The sequence below is a fragment of the Saimiri boliviensis genome, chromosome 7 (genome assembly GCF_048565385.1).
Source record: "Saimiri boliviensis isolate mSaiBol1 chromosome 7, mSaiBol1.pri, whole genome shotgun sequence".
Classification (NCBI taxonomy): domain Eukaryota; kingdom Metazoa; phylum Chordata; class Mammalia; order Primates; family Cebidae; genus Saimiri; species Saimiri boliviensis.
The window spans coordinates 92,541,141-92,563,206 of NC_133455.1; the positions used below are offsets into that span (position 1 = coordinate 92,541,141).

The 22,066-nt window shown below is 39.9% G+C and overlaps 1 protein-coding gene and 1 non-coding gene across 9 annotated transcripts in view; one reads left to right on the forward strand and one right to left on the reverse strand.

Moving 5' to 3' along the window:
• Positions 1 to 22,066, reverse strand: part of DENND5B (DENN domain containing 5B) — a 207,736-nt gene that overhangs the window by 48,509 nt on the left and 137,161 nt on the right. For all 8 annotated transcript variants that reach the window (XM_074403024.1, XM_074403023.1, XM_074403026.1 and 5 more), the window contains 3 exons: positions 17,159 to 17,695; positions 13,429 to 13,660; positions 8,720 to 8,870 (listed from right to left, as the gene is read on the reverse strand). In XM_074403024.1, the coding sequence (XP_074259125.1) occupies positions 8,720 to 8,870; positions 13,429 to 13,660; positions 17,159 to 17,695 (920 nt within the window). The remainder of the gene's footprint in view (positions 1 to 8,719; positions 8,871 to 13,428; positions 13,661 to 17,158; positions 17,696 to 22,066) is intronic.
• LOC120365210 (small nucleolar RNA U13) lies at positions 15,424 to 15,527 on the forward strand. The gene has a single exon (XR_005580217.1). It is a non-coding gene; the product is annotated as a small nucleolar RNA U13 (small nucleolar RNA).

The following is a 22,066-nucleotide window of genomic DNA, read 5'->3' on the forward strand; positions in this document are numbered from 1 at the left end:
GTGTTATCTTTAAAATAGAAATAATTAACGATTCAACACAAAAGGCTGACAAACACATTTTTAAATCAATTCTTTAAAGAATAGCAGCTCTGTTAAGATATAATTAAAATACCATACTGTGCACTCATTTAAAGCATACAACCCAGTGCTTTTTAGTATCTTTCCAGATATGTGCTGTCATCACCACAATCAGTACTTTTAAAAAACTAGGTCAGGCCAGGTGTGGTGGCTCATGCCTGCAATCCCAGCCCTTTGGGAGGCCGAGGTGGATAAGAGGTCAAGAGATAGAGACCATCCTAGCCAACATGGTGAAACCCTATCTCTACAAAAAATACAAAAAATTAGCTGGGCATGGTGGCGCACACCTGTAGTCCCAGCTACTCAGGAGGCTGAGGCAGGAGAATCACTTGAACCTGGGAGCCAGAGGCTGCAGTGAGCCAAAATTGCACCACTGTACCCCAGCCTGGTGACAGATCAAGACTCCGTCTCAAAAAAAGATGTAAAAAAAGGCACAGTATCAATACTTATATACATAACAATAAGTAAAATATTAACCAAGTTAGTCCTTGATTATATTAAGATACATAATAGGAATGCCTTAACTTGCTCAAAGTAAATACTATGAATATTTTTTAATACAAAGGAGAATATCCTCAAAATCCTTAATATAGAATTACTTAATTCTAGCGTCAAGTTTCCAACTTTTCAAGGAAATATTTCTATCAAACTTGGCTGGGTGCAATGATTACACCTGTAATCCTGGTACTTTGGCCTGATCACTTGAGGCCAGGAGTTTGAGACCAGCCTAGGCAACATAGTGAGACTCTTCTCTCCACACACACACACAAAACTTACGAAGTAGCCTCCTTAGCTACCTGGGAGGCTGAAGTGGTAAGATAATTTGAGCCCAGGAGTTTGGGGCTGCAGTGTGCCATGACTGTACCCCTGAATTCCAGCCTGGATAACACTGATATCTCATTTCAAGAAAAATAAAGATTCAAACTCACAAGGGTGAATCCTCATTTGTAAAGTCTAAGGGTTGCACTCAAAGACCATTGCGATTCCTTTGCTCTAAAATTTGATGGTTGTGTTTCTGCGAAGTGATAGCTTATGTTTATCAGTTGTTTTATAAAATATTTATAATATAAGCTCAGTATCAAAATATGCAGAACAAATGAGTTTAAAATCTGAGCTCTTTTCCATGGCCTATAAAACTCAAAATATAAACCAGGCGTCCCCAAACTACGGCCCGCGGGCCGCACGCGGCCCCCTGAAGCCATTTATCCGGCCCCCCGCCGCACTTCAGGAAGGGGCACCTCTTTCATTGGTGGTCAGTGAGAGGAGCACAGTATGTGGTGGCCCTCCAACTGTCTGAGGGACAGTGAACTGGCCCCCTGTGTAAAAAGTTTGGGGACGCCTGATATAAACAGACCTCAGACCTCAGTTTTGTTTCCTCTGATCTTATATCACTTTTCCCCTAATTATTAAGTTCTAGTATAGTAAGCTCCATTGTTTCTAAATGATTAATAAAATCAGTGCTAGTTCTATAATAATCTTCTCTGCTACTGAACTGCTGGTATCGAAACTGCCTTTCAGATGAGACCAGGTGCATTCAAGGTGGTGTGGCCAAAGACGTATGTTGCCTTCCAGCTCAAATACCTTTGTTTTTAGTTAATAATGATTCAACTCATATGCCCTAGACCCAGACCTGCCCTAGGTGATATGGTGGGCTTAATAATATATAATGTTTCCCTTATTCAAAGGTCCTTTTGTGGCCAGCCTAGCTACCTACAGGTTCCAGCTTAGTGTATACAACTCAACCACCCAGCGATTATCATCTATCATCTTTATTCAGTGAAGAATTTGGAACCAGGCTCAGTTTTCTTCTCTGCTATGGGAAGTATGAAGACTATATATGGATAACTTAGTCTTAAAATTCTGGGGTCATCTAAAATGCAACTTAACCTCCAGTCCACTTTAGCTGCAACCAGGACATCACACTAAATCAAGGAGTCATCCAGAACTCCTCTACCTCAGAAATCCTGAACTCCATCATCTTAGGCATTGACCCTCTCTCCATTACATTAGCTCTTCTGTGTCTTGACTCTCACTTAAGACCCCTTGTGCTTTTTAGTAGAGACAGGGTTTCACTATGTTGGCCAGGCTAGTCTCGAACTCCTGACCTCAGGTGATCTGCTCGCCTTGGCCTTCCAAAGTGCTGGGATTACATCACTCTGCCCAGCCCTAAAAATTCTCTTGATGAAGCCACTGAAACCCCTAACTGCCAAGTCCAATGGCTTGTATTCAATCCTTAGCTTACTCAAACCCTCTTCTACATTTAGTACTGCTGATCACTCCACTTTGAAGCCCCTACAATTTTCAACCTGTGTTTCCAATGGGATAAGCTCTCTCACCTCTGAGCCTTTGTCCTTGAAGTTTTCTCCCAACTTTCATTCACCTTTCAAATAGATTAAAGGCCACTTTTTCCAGAAAGTGTTCTGACTCCCAAATCTAAGTTAGCTACCTGTTCTGTACACCTCAATTATAGTTCTCTATCACAGAATTTTATACTTTTCTCCATTTTCTATAAAATCTCCTGTAGAAGGGCCAGTATCTTGTCTGTCAGTCATCTTACTGGCAGTCTACTCTATCACTTGTCCCTTCTATAACTACAATTAAGTAAACAGAGATGCAGTCTAACATGTAGGTTTACAGATATTCATCACAGCATATATATATGTAATAACAAACTGTATTTCCTTTATCCTAAGACTCACCTTTTAGCTTTTAAATGTTCTTGAAATTAGGATGCATCTTTTAGTCCATATGCATGTTTAGTATATAACTTTTTTAGTATATAACTTTTCCTAAAAGGCTTTGAGTTAATTGCAGACCTTTCTTTCTTTCTTTCTTTTTTTTTTTTTTTTTGAGATGGAGTTTCACTCTTGTCACCCAGGATGGAGTGCAGTGGCGCAATCTCAGCTCACTGCAACCTTCACCTTCCAGTTCAAGTGATTCTCCTGTCTCAGCCTCCCAAGTAGCTGGGATTACGGGAATGAGCCGCCATGCCAGGCCCCAGATTTTTCAATTAGCAGTAGAATCAAGTAATATACTCAAAACAACCTAAATGATCAAGAGTAGAGGGTACTATACAATGAAATCTCATGTAGTCACTAAAAAATTCAAATTTCTAACAATAAATAAGACAAGAGAGTGCTCATGATACAGTAATGAAAAAAGGTACAACATTCTATAAACATTATTCTAATTTTGCTTCAAAAATACGGTGTATGCACTCCTGTTCTCCTGCTCCCCCATCCTTGCTAAGTAAGAGCATAACATCACATTTTAACATTCGATGGTGATGGCATTCTAGTGATTAAAAATTAACTCCATCACTTTCTAACATTCCAAATTATTTCTGAGACAGTCTCACTCTGTCGCCCAGGCTGGAGTGCAGGGGCACAATCTCGGCTGACTGCAACCTTTGCTGCCCGGTTTCAAGTCGATTCTCCTGCCTTAGCCTCCCGAGTAGCTGGGATTACATGCTCCTGCCACAGTGCCTGGCTAATTTTTGTATTTTTAGTAGTGACAGGGTTTCACCATCTTGGCCAGGCTGGTCTTAAAACTCCTGACCTCGTGATCCACCCGCTCGGCCTCCCAAAGTGCTGGGATTACAGATGTGAGCCACCGTGCCCAGCCAATATTCCAGATTTTTAAAGAGCAAACACTGTATCAACCTATTTTTAAATTTTTCTCAGCTCTTACCTATCATCCTCATTAACTGTATTCATTGCACTATCCTAAGAATACTCTGTTTTATTTTGGAGACAGAGTCTCACTTTGTCACCCAGGCTGGAGTAGAGTGGCTGCAACCTCTGTCTCCTTGTTACAAGCGATTTTGGTGCCTCAGCCTCCCGAGGAGTTGGGATTACAGGTGTGCACCACCATGCCAAACTAATTTTTGCATTTTTAGTAGAGACAGGGCTTCACCATGTTGGCCAGGCTGGTCTCAAACTCCTGGCCTAAAATGATCCACTGCCCTCAGCCTCCCAAAATGCTGGGATTACAGGTGTGAGCCACCATGCCCAGCTGAATACACTCTTGAGTGCATCCTGGACAGCACGGAGCTAGATATAATTTTTAAAATAACCACTTTTGTCACTCAGAAAAAGTCATATTACATTACTGAAAATAATTTATTATTTTTATTAATAAAGAATCCAATTTGGAAAAAGCTTAACATGAGAATACTCCTTCTTTTGTTGCATTAAAAATGTTTTACAGCTGGGCATGTGGCTCATATAATCCCAGCACACTAGGAGGCTGTGGCAGGAGGATCACTGAGTCCAGGAGTTCAAGACTACCCTGGATAACATAGAGAGATCCTATCTCTACAAAACAAAGAAAGTTAGCTGAGCATGGTGGCATGTGCCTCTGGTCCCAGCTACTTGGGAGGCTGAGGCAGGAGGATCACTTGTACCTGAGAGGTTGATGATGCAGTGAACTGTGATCGTACCACTGCACTCCAGCCTGGGCAACAGAATGGGACCCTGTCTCTAAAAAAAGAAAAAGAAAAAAAAGTTTACATATGCCTTTCTATCAAGCTTTTGAAAAATCTTATTTCAGTCAGCTATCTAGAGGAACACTGGACAATGATTATACAGTGGTATCAAGGAAGGTAGCCCTTTTAAGATAAATTCTTAAGAAAAGGAATAGGTTTATATCAGGGAAAAATGTGCATAAGATCTAGTTACAGGTCTTAAAGTGGAATCCTTGGAAATGTCTTCAAAGCAAAAGATCAATGTAACATTGTAAAAAGGATACAAAAAGAATTGGGGTGACTGAAAACAGTGATCCATAAAAATCACATTAAGATCTGAAACAGAACATAAACAAAAGCTGAAGAACTTTAAAGGGGAAGAATAGAATATAAATAACAAACAAAATGTACAAGGACCTGGGTGGATATGGAGACCTTGAAAACAGGCCTGTAACAAAAAAGGTTAGTATAACACAAAGTTTGCTCAGGGATTTTAAAAATTAGGGTTAATGGGCAAGGTGGTCCAAATAAATAGTAAAAACATGAAACAGAATATAAATACTAATGAATTTATATAATAAATGAAAGGAAGATGCAAAAATATAAATGGCATAAAATTGTGCTCTTGGAAGGCTGAAAAAGATAAATATAACTAGCTCTTACTATATGCTCGGTGGGACAAAATGGCCTACTTAATTTTATTGTCAAAACAGGGAAATGAGCACTGCTTAAGAAAATTACTATGAAGTCCATACATTCCTGATCTTGTTAAGTAATTAATTAATTCTCAGCATTATTAAATTTTATTTACTGAGCCTAATTTCACCAATGATGATCACAATTGCTGAAATACTAAAGACTGCTTATTTGCTTCTGTGTTGTAAACAGCATATAAAGTTCTCTTTAGCAGTTGATCTACCATTTATACAGGCATTGTTATAACTCCATTTACCCTGCAATTAGTTCTGAGATCTTTTTTCTTGACTATAACCTACCTGAAAATGTAATGACTGAGGCTTAGTGTGGAAATGGGAAACTGTAAGAATTATACATAAGGCAAAAGCAAGAAAATAAGGCTATAAGATATCAAAATTTAACTCTTCCCTCCTAAATACTCCCTACTTTTCTTCCCCACTTTTTCTTCATAACTCTTATCATCTGACATGTTATTTGACATATTAAGTTCCTTTTTTTGTTTATTTGCACTTGAAAGCAGAGATTTTTGTTGTTTTGTTCATTAATAAACTACTGGTGACTTAGGACAGTCCTCACATATAGTGGGAGTTCCATAAATATTTGCCAAATGAATGAATGAACAATCTAATGCCATCAAAAGGAAACAAAAACTGTTAAACTAAGTCTATCCAGATCAACATGATTCAAACAATTAGGATACTTCACAAATAAAATGAAAAATAAACTGATGGCTAATCTGTTCTAATGGAAAATTCTCTTAATTCTTATCTACTACTGAAAAATAGAATATTGTATCTAGTACCATTATCTGGAAAGTTTGAACCCTCACAACCATCAATATCTATTAAGACATTTTTTTCTTTCCTTTTATTTTCTTTTTTTAATAAAGATAAGGTCTCACTATGTTGCCTCTGCTGGAGGTTATTCACAGGCACAATCATTGTACATCGCGGCCTTTAACTCCCGGTCTTATGGAATACTTCATCCTCAGCCTCCCAGTAGCTAGTACTAGGGAGTGCCACCACACCTGGCTTCTTAGCACATTTTTTAAGTTCAGTGTTATAAAAGCATGGCCAGCCCTTCACTGGAGGGTGAAACCCTGCAAACTAAGGTAAGTACAATAAAAATGTCAGTCATTAGTTACTCATTTCTGTCTTGTAAGCAACATATCAAATCCTCTTAAACAACTTTCCTCCCCAAGACTTTAATATAAAGATTTGCATTTTCTATAAGAGGAGAAAATTTCATTCTGAATATGTAATTTTCCATATTTCTAGTGAACCATTCTCTAGTACTGTCTTCATTAAAGTTAAGACAGCCTTTTAAATGAAAGGTCACTCAAATGAAGGGTTTTTTGTTTTTGTTTTGGAGGAGGGTCTTCCCAAGGTCGACCAGGCTGGAGTGCAGTGATGTGATCACATCATGGGTCACTGCAGCCTACACCTCTCAGGTTCAAGTTATCCTCCCACCTGAGCCTCACCAGTAGCTGGGACTATAGTTGCATGCCAGAATGCCTGGCTCTGCCTCCCAAGCTCAAGCGATTCTCATGCTTTAGCCTCCCAAGTAGCTGGTATTACAAAACATGCAGCCACCACACCCAGCTAATTTTTGTATTTTTAGTAGAGATGGGGTTTCGCCACGTTGGCCAGGCTGGCCTTAAACTCCTGGCCTCAAGTGATCCACTCACTCAGGCCTCCCAAAGCGCTGGAATTATAGGCGTGCGCCACCACGCTGGGCCTAATTTAAAAAAAAAAAAAAAAAAAAAAATTGTAGGAGCTTGGCCTGGTGGCTCATGCCTGTAATCCCAGCACTTTGGGAGGCCAAGGATGTCAGGTTCCTTGAACCCTGAAGTTTGAGGCAGTGTGGGCAACAAGGCAAAATCCTGTCTCTACAAAAAAATAAAAAATTAGCTAGGCATGGTGGCATGTGCCTTTAGTTCCAGCTACTGGGAGGCTGAGGCAGGAGGATCACCTGAGCCTGGGGAGGTCAAGGCTGTAGTGAACCAGATTGGGCCACAGCACTCTAGCCTGGGCAACAAAGACCTTGTCTCAATAAAATATGTATTTTTTTTTTTGTAGAAACAAGGTCTTCCTATGTTGCCCAGGCTGGTCTCAAGCTCCTGGGCTCAAGTGATCCTTCTGCCTCATACTCCTAAAGTGCTGGGACTACAGGCATGAGCCACTGTGCCTGACCCAAGGTTTTTTTTGAGACAGGGTCTGGCTTTGTTGCCCAGGCTGGAAAACAGTGGTGATCATAGGTCACCGTAACCTACAACTCCTGGGCTCAAGTGATCCTCCCATCTCAGCCTCCCAAGCAGCTAGGGATACAGGCATGTGGTACCACACCCAGCTCCAAATGAAGTTGTTGTTGTTTTTAATCCACAATTCTTTTTCATACTATTTTTATTTTTGAGACAGGGCCTCACTCTGTCTCCCAGTCTGAAATGCAATAGTGCAATCATGGCTCACTATAGCCTCAACCTCCCGGGGCTCAAGTGATCCTCCCACCTCAGTCTCCTGTGTAGCTGAGACTATAGGTACATACCACCATGCCCAGTTAACTTTTTTTTTTTTTTTTTTTTGTAGAGATGGGGTTTGGCCACATTGGCCAGGCTGGTCTTGAACTCTTGGGCTCAAGTGATCTGTCTGCCTCAGCCTCCCAGAGTGCTGGGATTACACGCATGAGCCACCATACCTTGCCACAGTTCTTTTACTTTACTGTTTGGTGCTCCTTTTTAAAAAGTATTTAAAGGGATACTGGTACCAAAATTTTCTCTTCAAAAATTTTTCTCTTTAGCTCTTCAAGAAGTAAGATGGAGCCTAAGAAGGTATCTTGCTATGCAAAGTACTACCCTGTCTTCTCTGGAAGCACTCCTCTTAACAGAGCCCAGTTTAAAGCAGAGGTGAGACATCTGAAAGCTCTTTCACCTGGAAAGATCTCATTAGATTGGTGTGACAGGGTGTTGCTAAGCTCTCATGTTCTCCTAAAGCTGGCAAAGGCAAGGTAGGATCATTCTCTAGAAGCCTTGAAGGCAGCATGGCCATGCCAATTCCTTGATTTCAAATTTCTAGCTCCCAGAATTGTGGAGGAATAATTTCTGTTGTTGTAAGCCACTGAGTTTGTGGTTCTTTGTTACAGCAGCCCTAAGGAACTAATACAGATGATAAAGGTCTAACTTTTCTAAATTCCATTAGATGTATTATCATTATATTTAAATTGCCCTTTAAAGTGTGGTTTTCCAAGTGCACTTTGCTTGAAAAGGGAAAAAAAAAGTCTAGTCTTTGGATTTTTTTTTAAATGATGAATTTAAAGGTCAAGTACTCACAGAAATGTCAATCCATATTTCAAATGTATTAATGTGGTTTTGAAAAAATTAATCAGGTAGATTTTTAATAGTTAAGCATTGTCCATTTGAGTTACAGAGCATCCCACCCTTCATTCATTCCTTCAACCAACTACTCAAGTGAAGAACATGCTTACTTGTTATTGGCTGGTCCTGTTGCCAAGACATCGGACTGTAACTTTGGAAAGAACCCCTGCTCATATTTGCCTTGACCAATTTTCATATCAAGTAGATGTGGGTGGATTGCAGTATGATCCATTTTCATCAGTCTCTGCTCAATTGACTGCGCTACAAATTAAATTTATAATAAATTAGAGACATTTCATTGCTAGCCCTTCAAAAATAATGCTTCTTCCACTCATGCACCTACAGAGAACCCAATCACTCTGACATTCTGAAAGTGTGTGTGTGTGTGTGTGTGTGTGTGTGTGTTTTGAGATAGAGTTTTGTTCGTTGCCCAAGCTGGAGTGCAATGGCACGATCTCAGCTTACTGCAACTTCTGCCTCCCAGGTTCAAGCAATTCTCCTGCCTCAGCCTCCCATGTAGCTGGGATTACAGGCATGCACCACCAGGTCCAGCTAATTTTGTATTTCTTGTAGAGATGGGGTTTCACCATGTTGGTCAGGCTCGTCTCGAACTCCTGACCTCAGGTGATCCACACTCTTCAGCCTCCCAAATTGCTGGGATTATAGGCAAGAGCCACGTGCCCAGCCTTGAAATAAATTTTTTCAAAGGCTCTTCAGAAATTAGTATAATATAAATATAAAAAGGTTAACTTCAACTAAATATTGAATGATTAATTTTCATGGTATTTTTCTGCCTTTGTCAAAATCAGGGCAGTGGGATTGAAAAACATAAAATTTTGTAGTGAAACAGTCCCGTAAGTGAGAAATTCAATATTCTTACACAAAAATAAGGTTCTACGTACAACATTAAAGAAAATGATAGGGGCCGGGCGCGGTGGCTCACGCCTGTAATCCCAGCACTTTAGGAGGCCGAGGCGGGTGGATCACGAGGTCAAGAGATCGAGACCATCCTGGTCAACAAGGTGAAACCCCGTCTCTACTAAAAATACAAAAAATTAGCTGGGCATGGTTGTGCGTGCCTGTAATCCCTTGCACTCCAGCCTGGGTAACAAGAGTGAAACTCCATCTCAAAAAAAAAAAAAAAAAAAAAAAAAAAAGAAAAGAAAATGATAGCAAATAAAATGTTTTCCTTGAGTTGAAATACAAGGTAAAGGGAAGGAAGAAGCAAGCACAATGGCCTTATCAACTTTATTTCTTTGTGCAAAGACCTATTAAATATTCATGGTTCTCCATCTGTAAAAACAAGGAACTGTGTGAAGTTTATTACCTCACTTTTAGCAGCAGCCACATTCTCATTAGTAGGAGACATTTAGGAGTGTTTATTAGATTGAGTGGGTAATACAGCAAAAAGTCAAATAAGCAGGCATTTAGAAAATGTCCAGAGGATACGAAACTGGCCTTTTGAAGAATAAAATAGGTCAGTGTTAAGACAGGCTTACTCAACATTTCTATTTTAAAACTACTAAGAGTCAGGGATATTGGAAGATGTCTCAAAGACCCAAGAAACAGTGATCTATTTCTCAGGTAAACAAACAAACAAACAAAACCTGATCTTAAACATTTTAATCAACTGAATTGATAAGAGAAATTATATTTTAGAAGCAAGACTAGGTCTCCGATCCTCTGCCTAGAAATTACTTAAAAGGGGACAACAAGCAGTAATGGTAGTTGCGTGATAAACAGAACACACTGTGGGAGCTGCTAATCCTGTGGGAGCTGCTAATCCTGTGACTTAAGAACAAGGTGCCTTTGTAAATACTTCACAGAATCAGTTTATGTTGCCCCTTTTCCTTTTTTTTTTTTTTTTTTTTTTTTTTAGATGGAGTCTAGCTCTGTTACCCAGGCTGGAGTGAAATGGCGTAGTTTTGGCTCACTGCAACCTCCACCTCCAGGTTCAAACAATTCTCCTGTCTCAGCCTCCCGAGTAGCTGGGATTACAGGCAACCATCACCATGTCCAGCTAATTTTTATATTTTTAGTAGAGATGGGGTTTCACCACGTTGGCCAGGATGGTCTTGAACTTCTGATCTCAGGTGATCCACCGGCCTCGGCCTCCCCAGAGTGCTGGGATTACAGGCATGAGCCACTGTGTCTGGCCACAGTGGTTTATTTTCAAGAGTATTATATAATTTCTTTGATGACAGCAGGAGTACCAAACTCTGAGAGGCTGAAAGAAAAATCTATTTTAATTGGAAAGATTTTCTGGAAGCACACAATTAAGGTATTGATGCTTAGTTCCATCTAAAAAAATTCCATCAGGAAGGGAGAAATGAAATTTTCACAAGGCATTATGCTATTCACATGGCTATTAAGGCACTGGAAGTCCTTTTATTCTCTAAACAAAGATAGACAATTTCATTTATTCTACTTCCTCAATCTCCAAAACCACACAGGTAATTGCCCCTTCCTGAAGGGGCTCCAAGGATCTACCCTGATAGTGGGAATACAACAGGGTGATGTTTCTATAGTTACATAAAAGGCATCATTTACATACTTCTCCCTTACATATGCTAAAGCTTCAGCATCATCATTCCTGACTTTGATCTATTTAAGTAAAGTGGGAAAGGCAAACAAGCAAGACAGGCAGATCAAGGAAGCTCCACATTTGCTGCCTCTTTTTTCTCCAGAGGAAAAGTTGCTGTCAAATAACTCCAGCATTTGAAGAGAAATAAAAAAAAGGGAGGGACAATCAGGTCACAGGTAATCTGTTTATCTGGCAAAGAACAGGTTAGGAACCAGGCATAAATGTTTAAAATAACTGTCGACTAGTAAATTTTACATAGTTCTTTCTTGAATGAACAGCTAACATGATGTTAAGGCTTCATGTGCCAGAAATCAGTCAGATCTGGATTCAAACCATGGCCTGACCAATCACTAGCTATGCAACCACTGGCCAGTTACTTAACCTCTCAGTTTTCTCAATTGTAAAATGAGGGCAGTCATAAAACAATATATAAATAAGTGTTCCAGCCCAGACATGATGGCTCATGCCTGTAATGCTAGCACTTTGGGAGGCCTAGGCGGGTGTTTTGTTTGAGCTCAGGAGTTCGAGACCAGCCTGGGCAATGTGGTGAAACCCTGTCTCTACTAAAAATACAGAAAACTAGCCGGGCGTGGTGAGGTATGTCTGTGGTCCCAGCTACTTCGGAGGCTGTGCTGGGAAGATCACTTGAATCCAGGAGGCAGAGGTTGCACTGAGCTGAGATGGCATCACTGCACTCCAGCCTGGGTGACAAGAGCGAGATTCTGTTTCAAAAAAAAAGAAGAGTGCCGGGCCAGGCACAGTGGCTCACACCTGCAATCAGAGCACTTTGAAACTGAAGCAGGTAGATCGCTTGAGCCCAGGAGTTCAAAACCAACCAAGATAAGATAATAACCTGGGCAAATGGTGAAACCCTGTCTCTACAAAAAATATAAAAACTTAGCTGGGGGTGGTGGCATGTGCCTGTAGTACCAGTTCTCCCAAAGGCTGCAGTAGGAAGATCACCTGAGCCTGAGAGGTTGAGGCTGCAGTGAGCCATGATGGCATCACTGCACTCCAGCCTAGGCAACAAGTGAGACCTTGTCTCAAAAAAAAAGAAAAAAAATTCACAAACAACTCCTGGCATGATGACTGACACAGTGCATACTGTAAATGTTGGTTATAATTATGATATTTAATGGACTATATTATATTGCCAGACAAGACTGGCTAAGACTCAGATTTACTTTTTTTTTTTTGAGACAGAGTCTCGCTCTGTTGCCTGGGCTGGAGTGCAGTGGTGCCATCTTGGCTCACTGCAACCTCTGCCTCCGGGGTTCAAGTGGATTCTCCCATCTCAGCTCTCCTAGGAGCTGGGATTACAGGTGCATGCCAGGATGCCTGGCAAATTTTTGTATTTGTAGTAGAGACGAGGTTTTGCCATGTTGGCCAGGCTGGTCTCAAACTCCTGATCTCAAGTGATCTGCCCACCTCAGCCTTCTAAAGTACAGGGATTACAGGTGTGAGCCATCATGCCTGGCCTGACTCAGATTTAATTTCAATAAATGAAGTGATTATAATTAATGGCACTACTAAAGTAAAGACTGTTTTATTATGTAAATTAAGCAGGACATAAGATTTACTGTATCCTTTCTTGGATATAAAGAAGAGGTGAGAAGTAAAAAGGAAACATAACTAGCAAGACATAAATTAACATTTTTTCTATTTAGGCAATAAAGAGAATAAAACAAAAATCAGGCTGGACATGATCAGGCTTACGCCTCTAATCCCAGCACTTTGGGAGGCTGAGGAGGGGAGATCACCTGAGGTCAGGAGTTCAAGACCAGCTTGGCCCACCTGGTAAAACCCCTTCTCTACTAAATATACAAAAATAAGCCGGACGTGGAAACACGTGCCTATCTCAGCTACTTGGGAGACAGAGGCAGAAAAATCGTTTGAACCCAGAAGGTAGTGAGCCGAGATCATGCCACTGCACTCCAGCCTGGGCAAGAGTGAGATCCATCTCAAAAACAAAAACAAAAATCATAGCAACCTGCCAGTCATACTTGATTCAATTTATTATGTTTTTCTTCTTCTGATAAGGGAAGAGGAATGTCAAATAGGAATGGGACTCACAGAAACAGAAAGAAAAATTTACAAAGCATTTATTGATATAATACCAGGATTAGCCATGAAGTCTAAAACTGAGAATTAATTTTGTTGTACATAAGGCCAACAATTTGTGGAAAAAGAATGATCATGGATTTTAATTTAATTTAAAAGGCATGGCAAATGTACCTGCTTCTTTTAAAGTGTTGCATTTCTGATATATAGATGTCCGCAAGGTAGGTGCCCTTACATTATACAGCCTTATCTTATCAATCCGAGAGTCAAAGACCCGAAGCAAAGGATCTTTCTCTTCCCACTGAGACATAATTTTATTATCAATAAAGGTGGCAAACATCTGTGTTTCAATGAAGCGTGAAAGAAATGGCAGGTAAGGCTCAGGCTGGTCAGACAGAAAGGAAGCCTGTAATGAGATAATTAGGAAATTATTAGTGCAAAGAGACCATCTCAACACTATATAAGCCTGAAAATTATGTTAACTCAGGACATTCTTTTTAAGACTTCTAAAACTGACACCTGAAATTCAAAAATTCTTAAAAATCCACTTTTCTTTCAATTTTCCTAAATTCAGAGAATGTAGGTCACTCAGGTCTCTAGCACTGATCTTAACTTACAAAACTGATTTACATTCTGATCCTTATGACCATTATATAGAAGAAAGGGCATCATTAATGAAAGATGGCAGATAGATAAGTTGCTATACGATTGTCAAGCATTCACTTCACTTGCAGTTAAAAATTTTTATCCCTTTCCCCAGTGAGCTATAATTTCTTCTGTTCTCTAGGAATCTAGTCTATGCAATATACGTTCAAGCCATAAGGTAGTGAGATGATTAACTAATACAACAAACACATCAGCATTTATCTTAAAGAAAAAAAATAAAAAGGACATGAAATTTATGCTTATGGGTGAAATTCTTTTGTTCTTCTTCAAGAGAATGCTTTTCTAGACTCTGTTAGAAACTGATAGATGAGTGTTAAGCCAAGGTCAAATTCCTTCCACACCTGTGCTGACACAAGAGTCTCAGCCTTAACAACTAAAAAAGGCACTGCCTGGAAGCTGGGCATGGTGGTGCCCACCTACAGTCCCAGCCACTAGGGAGGCTGAAGTGGGTGGACTCTGTGAGCCCAGTAGTTTTAGGCCAGCTTAAATAAATATAGTGAGATACCATTTCCAGAAAACAAACAAAAAAACCAACAAAGCATTGCCTGAAAAGCCATCAGAAGCAAGCCTTTGGAGAACACGTACAATAAGTTGTACACCGTCCTGTTACTAGCCTGTCTGATGCATGGGATGGTTCAGTACATCATAATCAGTTCCTAATTCAAAGTTTTAACTTTTTTTCTGTTGTTCTTCATGTCCATTGTGTACAGGAATTCTAGATTCAAAGCAGTACTAGCTAAAATTTGGAAGTAAATTCCTATTTTGGTTGCTGGGTTAGTTTTTATTTTTGTATGGCAGAAGCCAGAAGGGGAAAGATGAAAGGGTAAGTTCTGACATAAGGTGACTTTTAAAAATACTCATCAGCTTCTTGCTAGCATATGTATTTTTCATTCTGAAATTTAGGAGGTCTTTTTAAAATTTCCTTACGGAATTCCAGTTACTCACTTTAAGTAGTTCTATAGTTCAGGTATATATACATAAATCCAAATAACCACAGAAACAGTCACAGTAGTCTCTAGAAATCAGTTTACCTCCATGAATAAATATCAATTTTACTTTTTTAGATCAAATGCCAATTTTTAAAAAAATCTGGATTTTGACGTTCAGACTCTCACAGACTATAAAATTTGAGGTCAGCAAAGATGTGGCTTGTAGAACTAATATGTCCTGCAAATTTTCCTAGTGAAAGATAATTATAAGCCTTCTGGAATCCAACAGAAAATCTTCATTTCTTTAGGGTTTATATAAAAAGAATTTCATTTATAGTTTGAGACTACATAAAGATTAAGAAGGAAGGAAGTATCAGGGCTTGATTTAGGTTAAGAATTTGAATTGCCCCAAGGATAGACCTAGAATATACACAGATTAGTTTTAAGCTAGATAAGAAAAAGTATGGAAAATGGTTAAGATTCACAAGAAAGGAACCTAAGGGCCGGAACAGACTTACAGAAGTAAAGTCTTGTTAATATTAAAGAAGTTTTCTCAAATACAAAGTGCATCAGGATGCTTTTGTAGTTCATAAATGCAGTGATTGGCTTTTCATGCTCATGTGTGAGATGTGCCTTTATCAAACTTTGTTACCATGTTGGCACATTACCTGTCTGATGGGAAAAACAAAGCACGTCAGAACATAACTGTTCAACATACAGCATTATCCTCTAACAGAAAAAATATCTGATGAAGTCAAAAAATTATCTTTTATTTATTTTTTTGAGACAGGGTTTCACTCTCTTGCCCAAACTGGAATGCAGTGGAACCATCTTCCCTCACTATAGCCTCAACTTCCCAGGCTCAAGTGATTCTACCTCAGCCTCCAGAGTCATTGCGACCACAAATGCACACCACCATGCCTGGCTAATATTAAAAATTTTTTGTAGAGATGAGTTCTCGCTATGTTGCCTAGGCTGGTCTCAGACTCCTGGCCTCAAATGATCCTCCAGCCTCAGCCTCCTAATGTTGGGATTATGGGTGTAAGCCACCATGCCCAGACACTATGTACCTTTATGCAAATTTTTAATTATTTCCAAAAATTCTCCACTGTTGTAGATTAGCCTCTTGGAATGTATCAGCCCCTTCAGAAGGCCTTTCATGACACAAAGATGCCACTTAGTAAAATCCACGATACATTCTAACAGCAGTATTGTACCTCGGCAATCACAGAGGCAGAGAACCAAACTGTACCCTGGTAACCTAAAAAAGTTAATATATAATCCTAAGTGCATCTGTCTGGAAAAAAAATCTAGGAGATAGGTGAAAAAAACCTGGCAGAAGAATCCAGTACTCCTCACAGGACAATGGAAAGCTGATATCATTTTCTATCTTCCCTTACCAAAATCTTTGGAACCATTTTACACTTACAGTCCTAAGATCTAATTTAGTCACTCTTTTTCTCCTTTGATCTTAGAATGAGATACAGAAATTTGGCTTCTGAAACTAAACTCTTACATTTACATGGACAAGTTGTGACTTCCTGATAGGATACAGACTAAATATATATAGATTTATTCAAAAAGGAGTAGGCTTATTTAACTAGACTTGATCATAAAATAACAGCAAATAAAACCATTATAAGGTCAAACAGTATTAACGGATTTGGAAAACCTGCAAAATCTAAGAGTTTTTCTATAATTTTGTTTTTGTTTTTGAGATGGAGTCTCGCTCTGTTGTCCAGGCTGGAGGGCAGTGGCACCAACTCAACTCACTGCAAACTCTGCCTCCCCGGTTCAAGTGATTCTTCTGCCTCAGCCTCCTCAATAGCTGAGACTACAAGTGCACACCACCATGCCTGACTAATTTTTTGTATTTTTAGGAGAGATGGGGTTTGACCACATTGGCCAGGCTGGTCTTGAACTCTGGACCTCGTGATCCACCTGCCTCAGACTCCTCAAATGCTGGGATTACAGGCATGAGCCACAGCACCTGGCCCGAGTTTCTATAATTTAAGTATCTTCAAGGTAAAGAAAAATTTTAAATGAGATTACAGGCAATTTAACACACAATTTAATCACCAGCTCAATGAGCTGGCTGATTTGCTTTCCTGTAAAATTATTTTATCTAATGCAAAAATGCTTGGTAAAGGAAAGTTCTTAATGGGATGTAGGACAAAAAGTCTACATTTTAAAAAAGGTTAACAAAATCAATAATATATGGGTAAGCATAGGCACAAAAGAAAAAAAAATTTTAAATCAGTAATAAACACACTAATAACCACAAAAAGGAAAATCATGGTTCTTTTTACTTTGTCAAAGTTCTGCATCTGTTCCCGGTTGGTCAGCCAGGATTCCATGTCCTGGGCAGTCTGAATGACAAATGCTTCATAATCTGCAAACATCTGTGTAAAGCGGTTAGCAAAGACCTCTCGGAGCTGTACATTGAGTTGGTAGTCCCTTAGTTCTGCTTCTTCACACTGCAGTTTTAAATCCTTGTCTTTTTCACCCAGAGAAGCAGAGAGGTCCATTTTTTCCACAGCCACACCAGTCCTCTTGGCCAGAGCCTGCAAGCGGGCTATGGTTTCATTGCCCTTTAGTAACTCATACATGCTGATGTTATTAGGGGAGACATTGCCGTTCTTTTTGTCATTGACCAAGTCTTTCAGAACCAGATTCTTCAGTTTGCTGGTACTCTCACTGCAATGTAGGCTGCCCTCAGGAGGGATCCCAAATTGAAGAAGAACCTCAGAGAGTTCTTGGATAAAATCCACTTTATTGGGGAACTGTGGAAATTCTTCAGGCAACTCAATAAAATGGTTGTCAATGTCCACAAAACATAAATTAGCCTGAAAGAGAAAAATGAAATAAATACAAAAGTTTAAAATAAAGGAATTCTATGATCTAAAATATTCTTGCCAGCCAGCCATGGTGGCTCACACCTATAATTCTAGCACTTTGGGAAGCCAAAGCAAAAGGATCGCTTGAGCCCAGGAGTTTGAGACAAGACTGGGAAACATGGCAAGACCTCGTTTCTACAAAAAGAAAAAACAAAAAAACTTTCCAACTATTACAAACAAAAGCATAGATTATGATGCCTTTTATGTTAATCTTTACAAGGTTTAGAATTTCTTATTCTTTAAAAATAACCTCCTTTTCCATCAATTTCCCCTATGTGAGTATTTTTATACCATTCTAAATATATATGATAATTTTTTCTGGGTCTCAGCAATGTGTTATAATCTGATATGATTTTCTAACGTTTGGCATCCATTAGGCATTCCCATGAGGGTTTGGGTGCCCAGACTTGTAAGACCTTACAATTAAATAATATTAGGTAAAGTGCTCACTTGAACTTTCTTTGCCACTCCACTGCTCTAACATCTGTAATTTAGAATTGACAATAATCATTAAAAATCAGCAGCTACAGTATCTCCCAATAGGATGAAAGTGGTAACATCAATCCAATTCACAGATAATCCACAAATTTTCACTTTACTCAAAATCTACTAAACCTCCTAGAGCAAAATCATTTCAGAGTCATTATACCTAATGCAGGAGGCAGAGAGAGGTGGTAGAGGCCAGTGCATATATAACTACAAATGACTAACCTCTGAATAATCAGAAGTTTACTCAAGATATTTTGAGTTGAGTAAAAGAGGTGACAAAAATCAGAAGAAATTTTTTTTTTTTTTGAGTTTCCTTACACTCTACATTTGGAATTTATTTTGAACAAATATTTTTAAAATAGATACAGAAAATTCAAGAGGCCAAGCATATGCATAAAGTTCTGATTATGCCTCAGGTATCTGTAGACTCCAAATTGCATTTTATACCTACACTGTCCATATTCTCTTAATCAGAACAAGGTTGTTAAAAGAAGGTTGTGCTTCTAGACTGGGGTGCAGGATGCCAAAAGTGTAGCCTATCACATACAAATAATATTGGGCCAGGCGCAGTGGTTCACGCCTGTAATCCCAGCACTTTGGGAGGCTGAGGCGGGCGGATCATGAGGTCAAGAGATCGAGATCATCCTGGCCAACACAGTGAAACCCCATCTCTACTAAAATATTAAAATTAGCTAGGCATGGTGGCGCATATCTGTAGTCCCAGCTACTCGGGAGGCTGAGGCAGGAGAATTGCTTAAACCCGGGAGGCGGAAGTTGTAGTGAGCCGAGATCACACCACTGCACTCCAGCCTGGTGCCTGGTGACAGCGAAACTCTGTCTCAAAAAAAAACAAAACCAAAACCAAAACAAACAAACAAAAATTGATTAAATTAATGGTTGAACACAAGGCATGGGGTGGAAGTCAAAAAACGAAACAGGAAGCTTCACCATGTGTTTCTCCCTGGCTTTCCCACCCCCAGGTCACCAAGGGGAAAATTCACACTGTTCTTTGATCCTAGATGGCAAAGTAAGGGGAAAGGGGAAAGCAAACAGTTGGGTATTTGTTTTTCTCTTGATCCTTGCTCTTCATGTTAGATACCAATTAGCAAGCAGCACAGTGAAATTCTAAATTAAGTTCAATAAAAACTCAAAATGAGGCCTGGCATGGTGGCTCACGCCTGTAATTCCAACACTTTGGGAGGCTGAGGTGGGCAGATGACTTGAGGTCAGGAGTTTGAGACCAGCCTGGCCACCATGGTAAAACCCCATCTCTACTATAAAAATTAGCTGGATATGGTAGCATGTGCCTATAATCCCAGCTACTGGGGAAGCTGAGGCAGGAGAATCACTTGAACCCAGAAGGCAGAGGTTGCAGTGAGCCAAGACTGTGCCACTGCACTCCAGTCTAGGCAAAACAGAGCAAGACTCTGTCGAAAAAAAAAAAAAAAATCAAGATTTCTCTCCATTCAAAGCCAAATGATCAGCAATGATTCCTAAAGTCTGATGTAATCTTTGAATCCAGCCTTTTCATTTTGCAGATGAAGAAACCAAGGCCCAAGAAGTTAGGTGACTTCCTGGATCCTGTTCCAAATGTGTACCCTCAAACAGACTGGTGGCTTATGGCCTTTCTCCGCTATTTTTCCTTATCTCCAATGTCAGTAGTTTTCTAAATAAATTAAGAACTGAAATGTCACATCTTGCTGAAGACAGTAGTACTGCCTACACTATTCTTTACACTGAAAGGCTTAAATGGAGAAAGTAGGTCACATAATTCCAATGGATGATTCAGTATCTTTAAAATGGAAGAAAAAATTTACTAAGTTGCTAATCTAAATGTTAACCAGCAACCTCCTACCACTTAGATTTTGTACTATGCCCTTCATTAATGCCTTGCTACTACCTTTTTCTATCCCTCTCCTCCTCCTATGAAAAGGGAAAATGATACATTTTCTGAAATTTGAAAGCTTATAATGCTCATGAAAATCACTGCTGAGCCGAAAGTGTGCTACAAGGTAGGAGTTCCAACACCACAGCTACTGGCCTGTCTTCACGATCCAATAAAGGTCTCCTAGGTCTGCTTAAGAGGGCCCAAGCTGGGGCTTTGATTATCACAAAGTAGAACGGGAAATACAAACTGTGTTATGAAAACGTATTGAGGAAAACCAAAAAGCCCTAAAACAAACAAGTACTCTCCATTCTGATACATCGCTTCTCACTTTTAACACCATTAAATTAAAAAAATATTTCAGAAGAGCTCAGTAAGTATTACCTGATAAAAATTTATTCAACACCTCAATCTGACATCGTTTTAGGACTAAATATTTCTACTGATCAACACTGCTCACAAGCCTTCATGATATGTAACTACTTCCTATTAAAAACAAAAAAAGTTAATAAATAAATTAAAACAATAACAACAACAAAAGTGGGTCAGGTGTGGTGACTCATGCATGTAATCTCAGCACTTTGGGAGGCTGAGGTGGGAGAATCACCAGGTCAGAAGTTCGAGACCAGCCTGGCCAACATGGTGAAAGCCCCGTCTGTACTAAAAATACAAAAAATTAGGGGGACATAGTAGCAGGTACCTGTAATCCCAGCTATCTCGGAGGCTGAGGTAGAATTGCTTGAACCCAGGAGGCAGAGGTTGCAGTGAGCCAAGATCGCGCCACTGCACTCCAGCTCGAGGAACAGAGTGAGACTTTGTCTCAAAAACAACAGCAACAACAAAAGTGGCCAGGTGCAGCGATTCACACCTGTAATCCCAGCACTTTGGGAGGCTGAGGCAGGTGGATCATTTTAGGTCAGGAGTTCAAGACCAGCCTGGCCAACATGGTGAAGCCCCATCTTTAGTGAAATATACAAAAATTAACTGGACATGGTGGCATGCACCTGTAATCCCAGCTTCTCGGGGAGGTCAGTCAAGAGAATCGCTTGAACCTGGGAGGTGGAGGTTACAGTCAGCTGAGATGGCACCATTGCACTCTAGCCTGGGCGACAGAGTGAGATACCATCTTCAAAGAAAAAAAAAGTTCCCTCAAAAGAAAACAAAACAAAGACTTAAAGCTTATCATCTCTTCTGTCATGAAACCTTCCTAAACCCTTACCGTAAAGGCATTCTGGGATCTCCTCTGCATCTTCTCTGTTCACTTATTTCTTACTAACTTACTTTTTAACCTGTTACTGGTATTTGTAAATGACTTTTTTGAAAAGCAGAAATCACCTCTTATTTTACTTGATGTCTACCACTGTATTCTACACAAACAGTGTATTAGACAACTGCTTGGCAAATCCAAGAGTAAGTTCTGAGGAGATGGTCATTTGGGGGAACCCTAAAACTGTAGGCACGTGCAGGAAATATCCACAAATGAGGGACTAATGCAGCTCTCTGCATGTTTAGTAAGTGATCTCACTTCTCAGTATCTGAAATCAAGCCAGCTTGAGGATAAGCCAGAGAGAGGAGAGCATTGAAAATATTCCCTCTGGGCCAGATGCTACGGATCATGCTAGTAGTCTTTGGGAGGCCAAGGCTGGAGGATCGCTTCAGTCCAAGAGTTCAAGACCAGCCTGTGCAATGTAGAGACTCCATCTCCATAAATAATAATAAATAGCTGGTGGTATGTGCCTCTCATCCGAGCTACTCATGAGGCTGAGGTGGGAGGATCTCCGGAGCTCAGGAGGTCAAGGCTGCAGTGAGCTGTGCCTACCACATTCCTGCCTGGATGACAGTGAGACTCTGTCTCAAAAATTAAATAAATTATTCCCTCAGAATCTTAGGGCAAGGTATGACAAAAACAAAGGTGCAAAAGCAGCTCTGTTTCAGTTTTTCTCTTA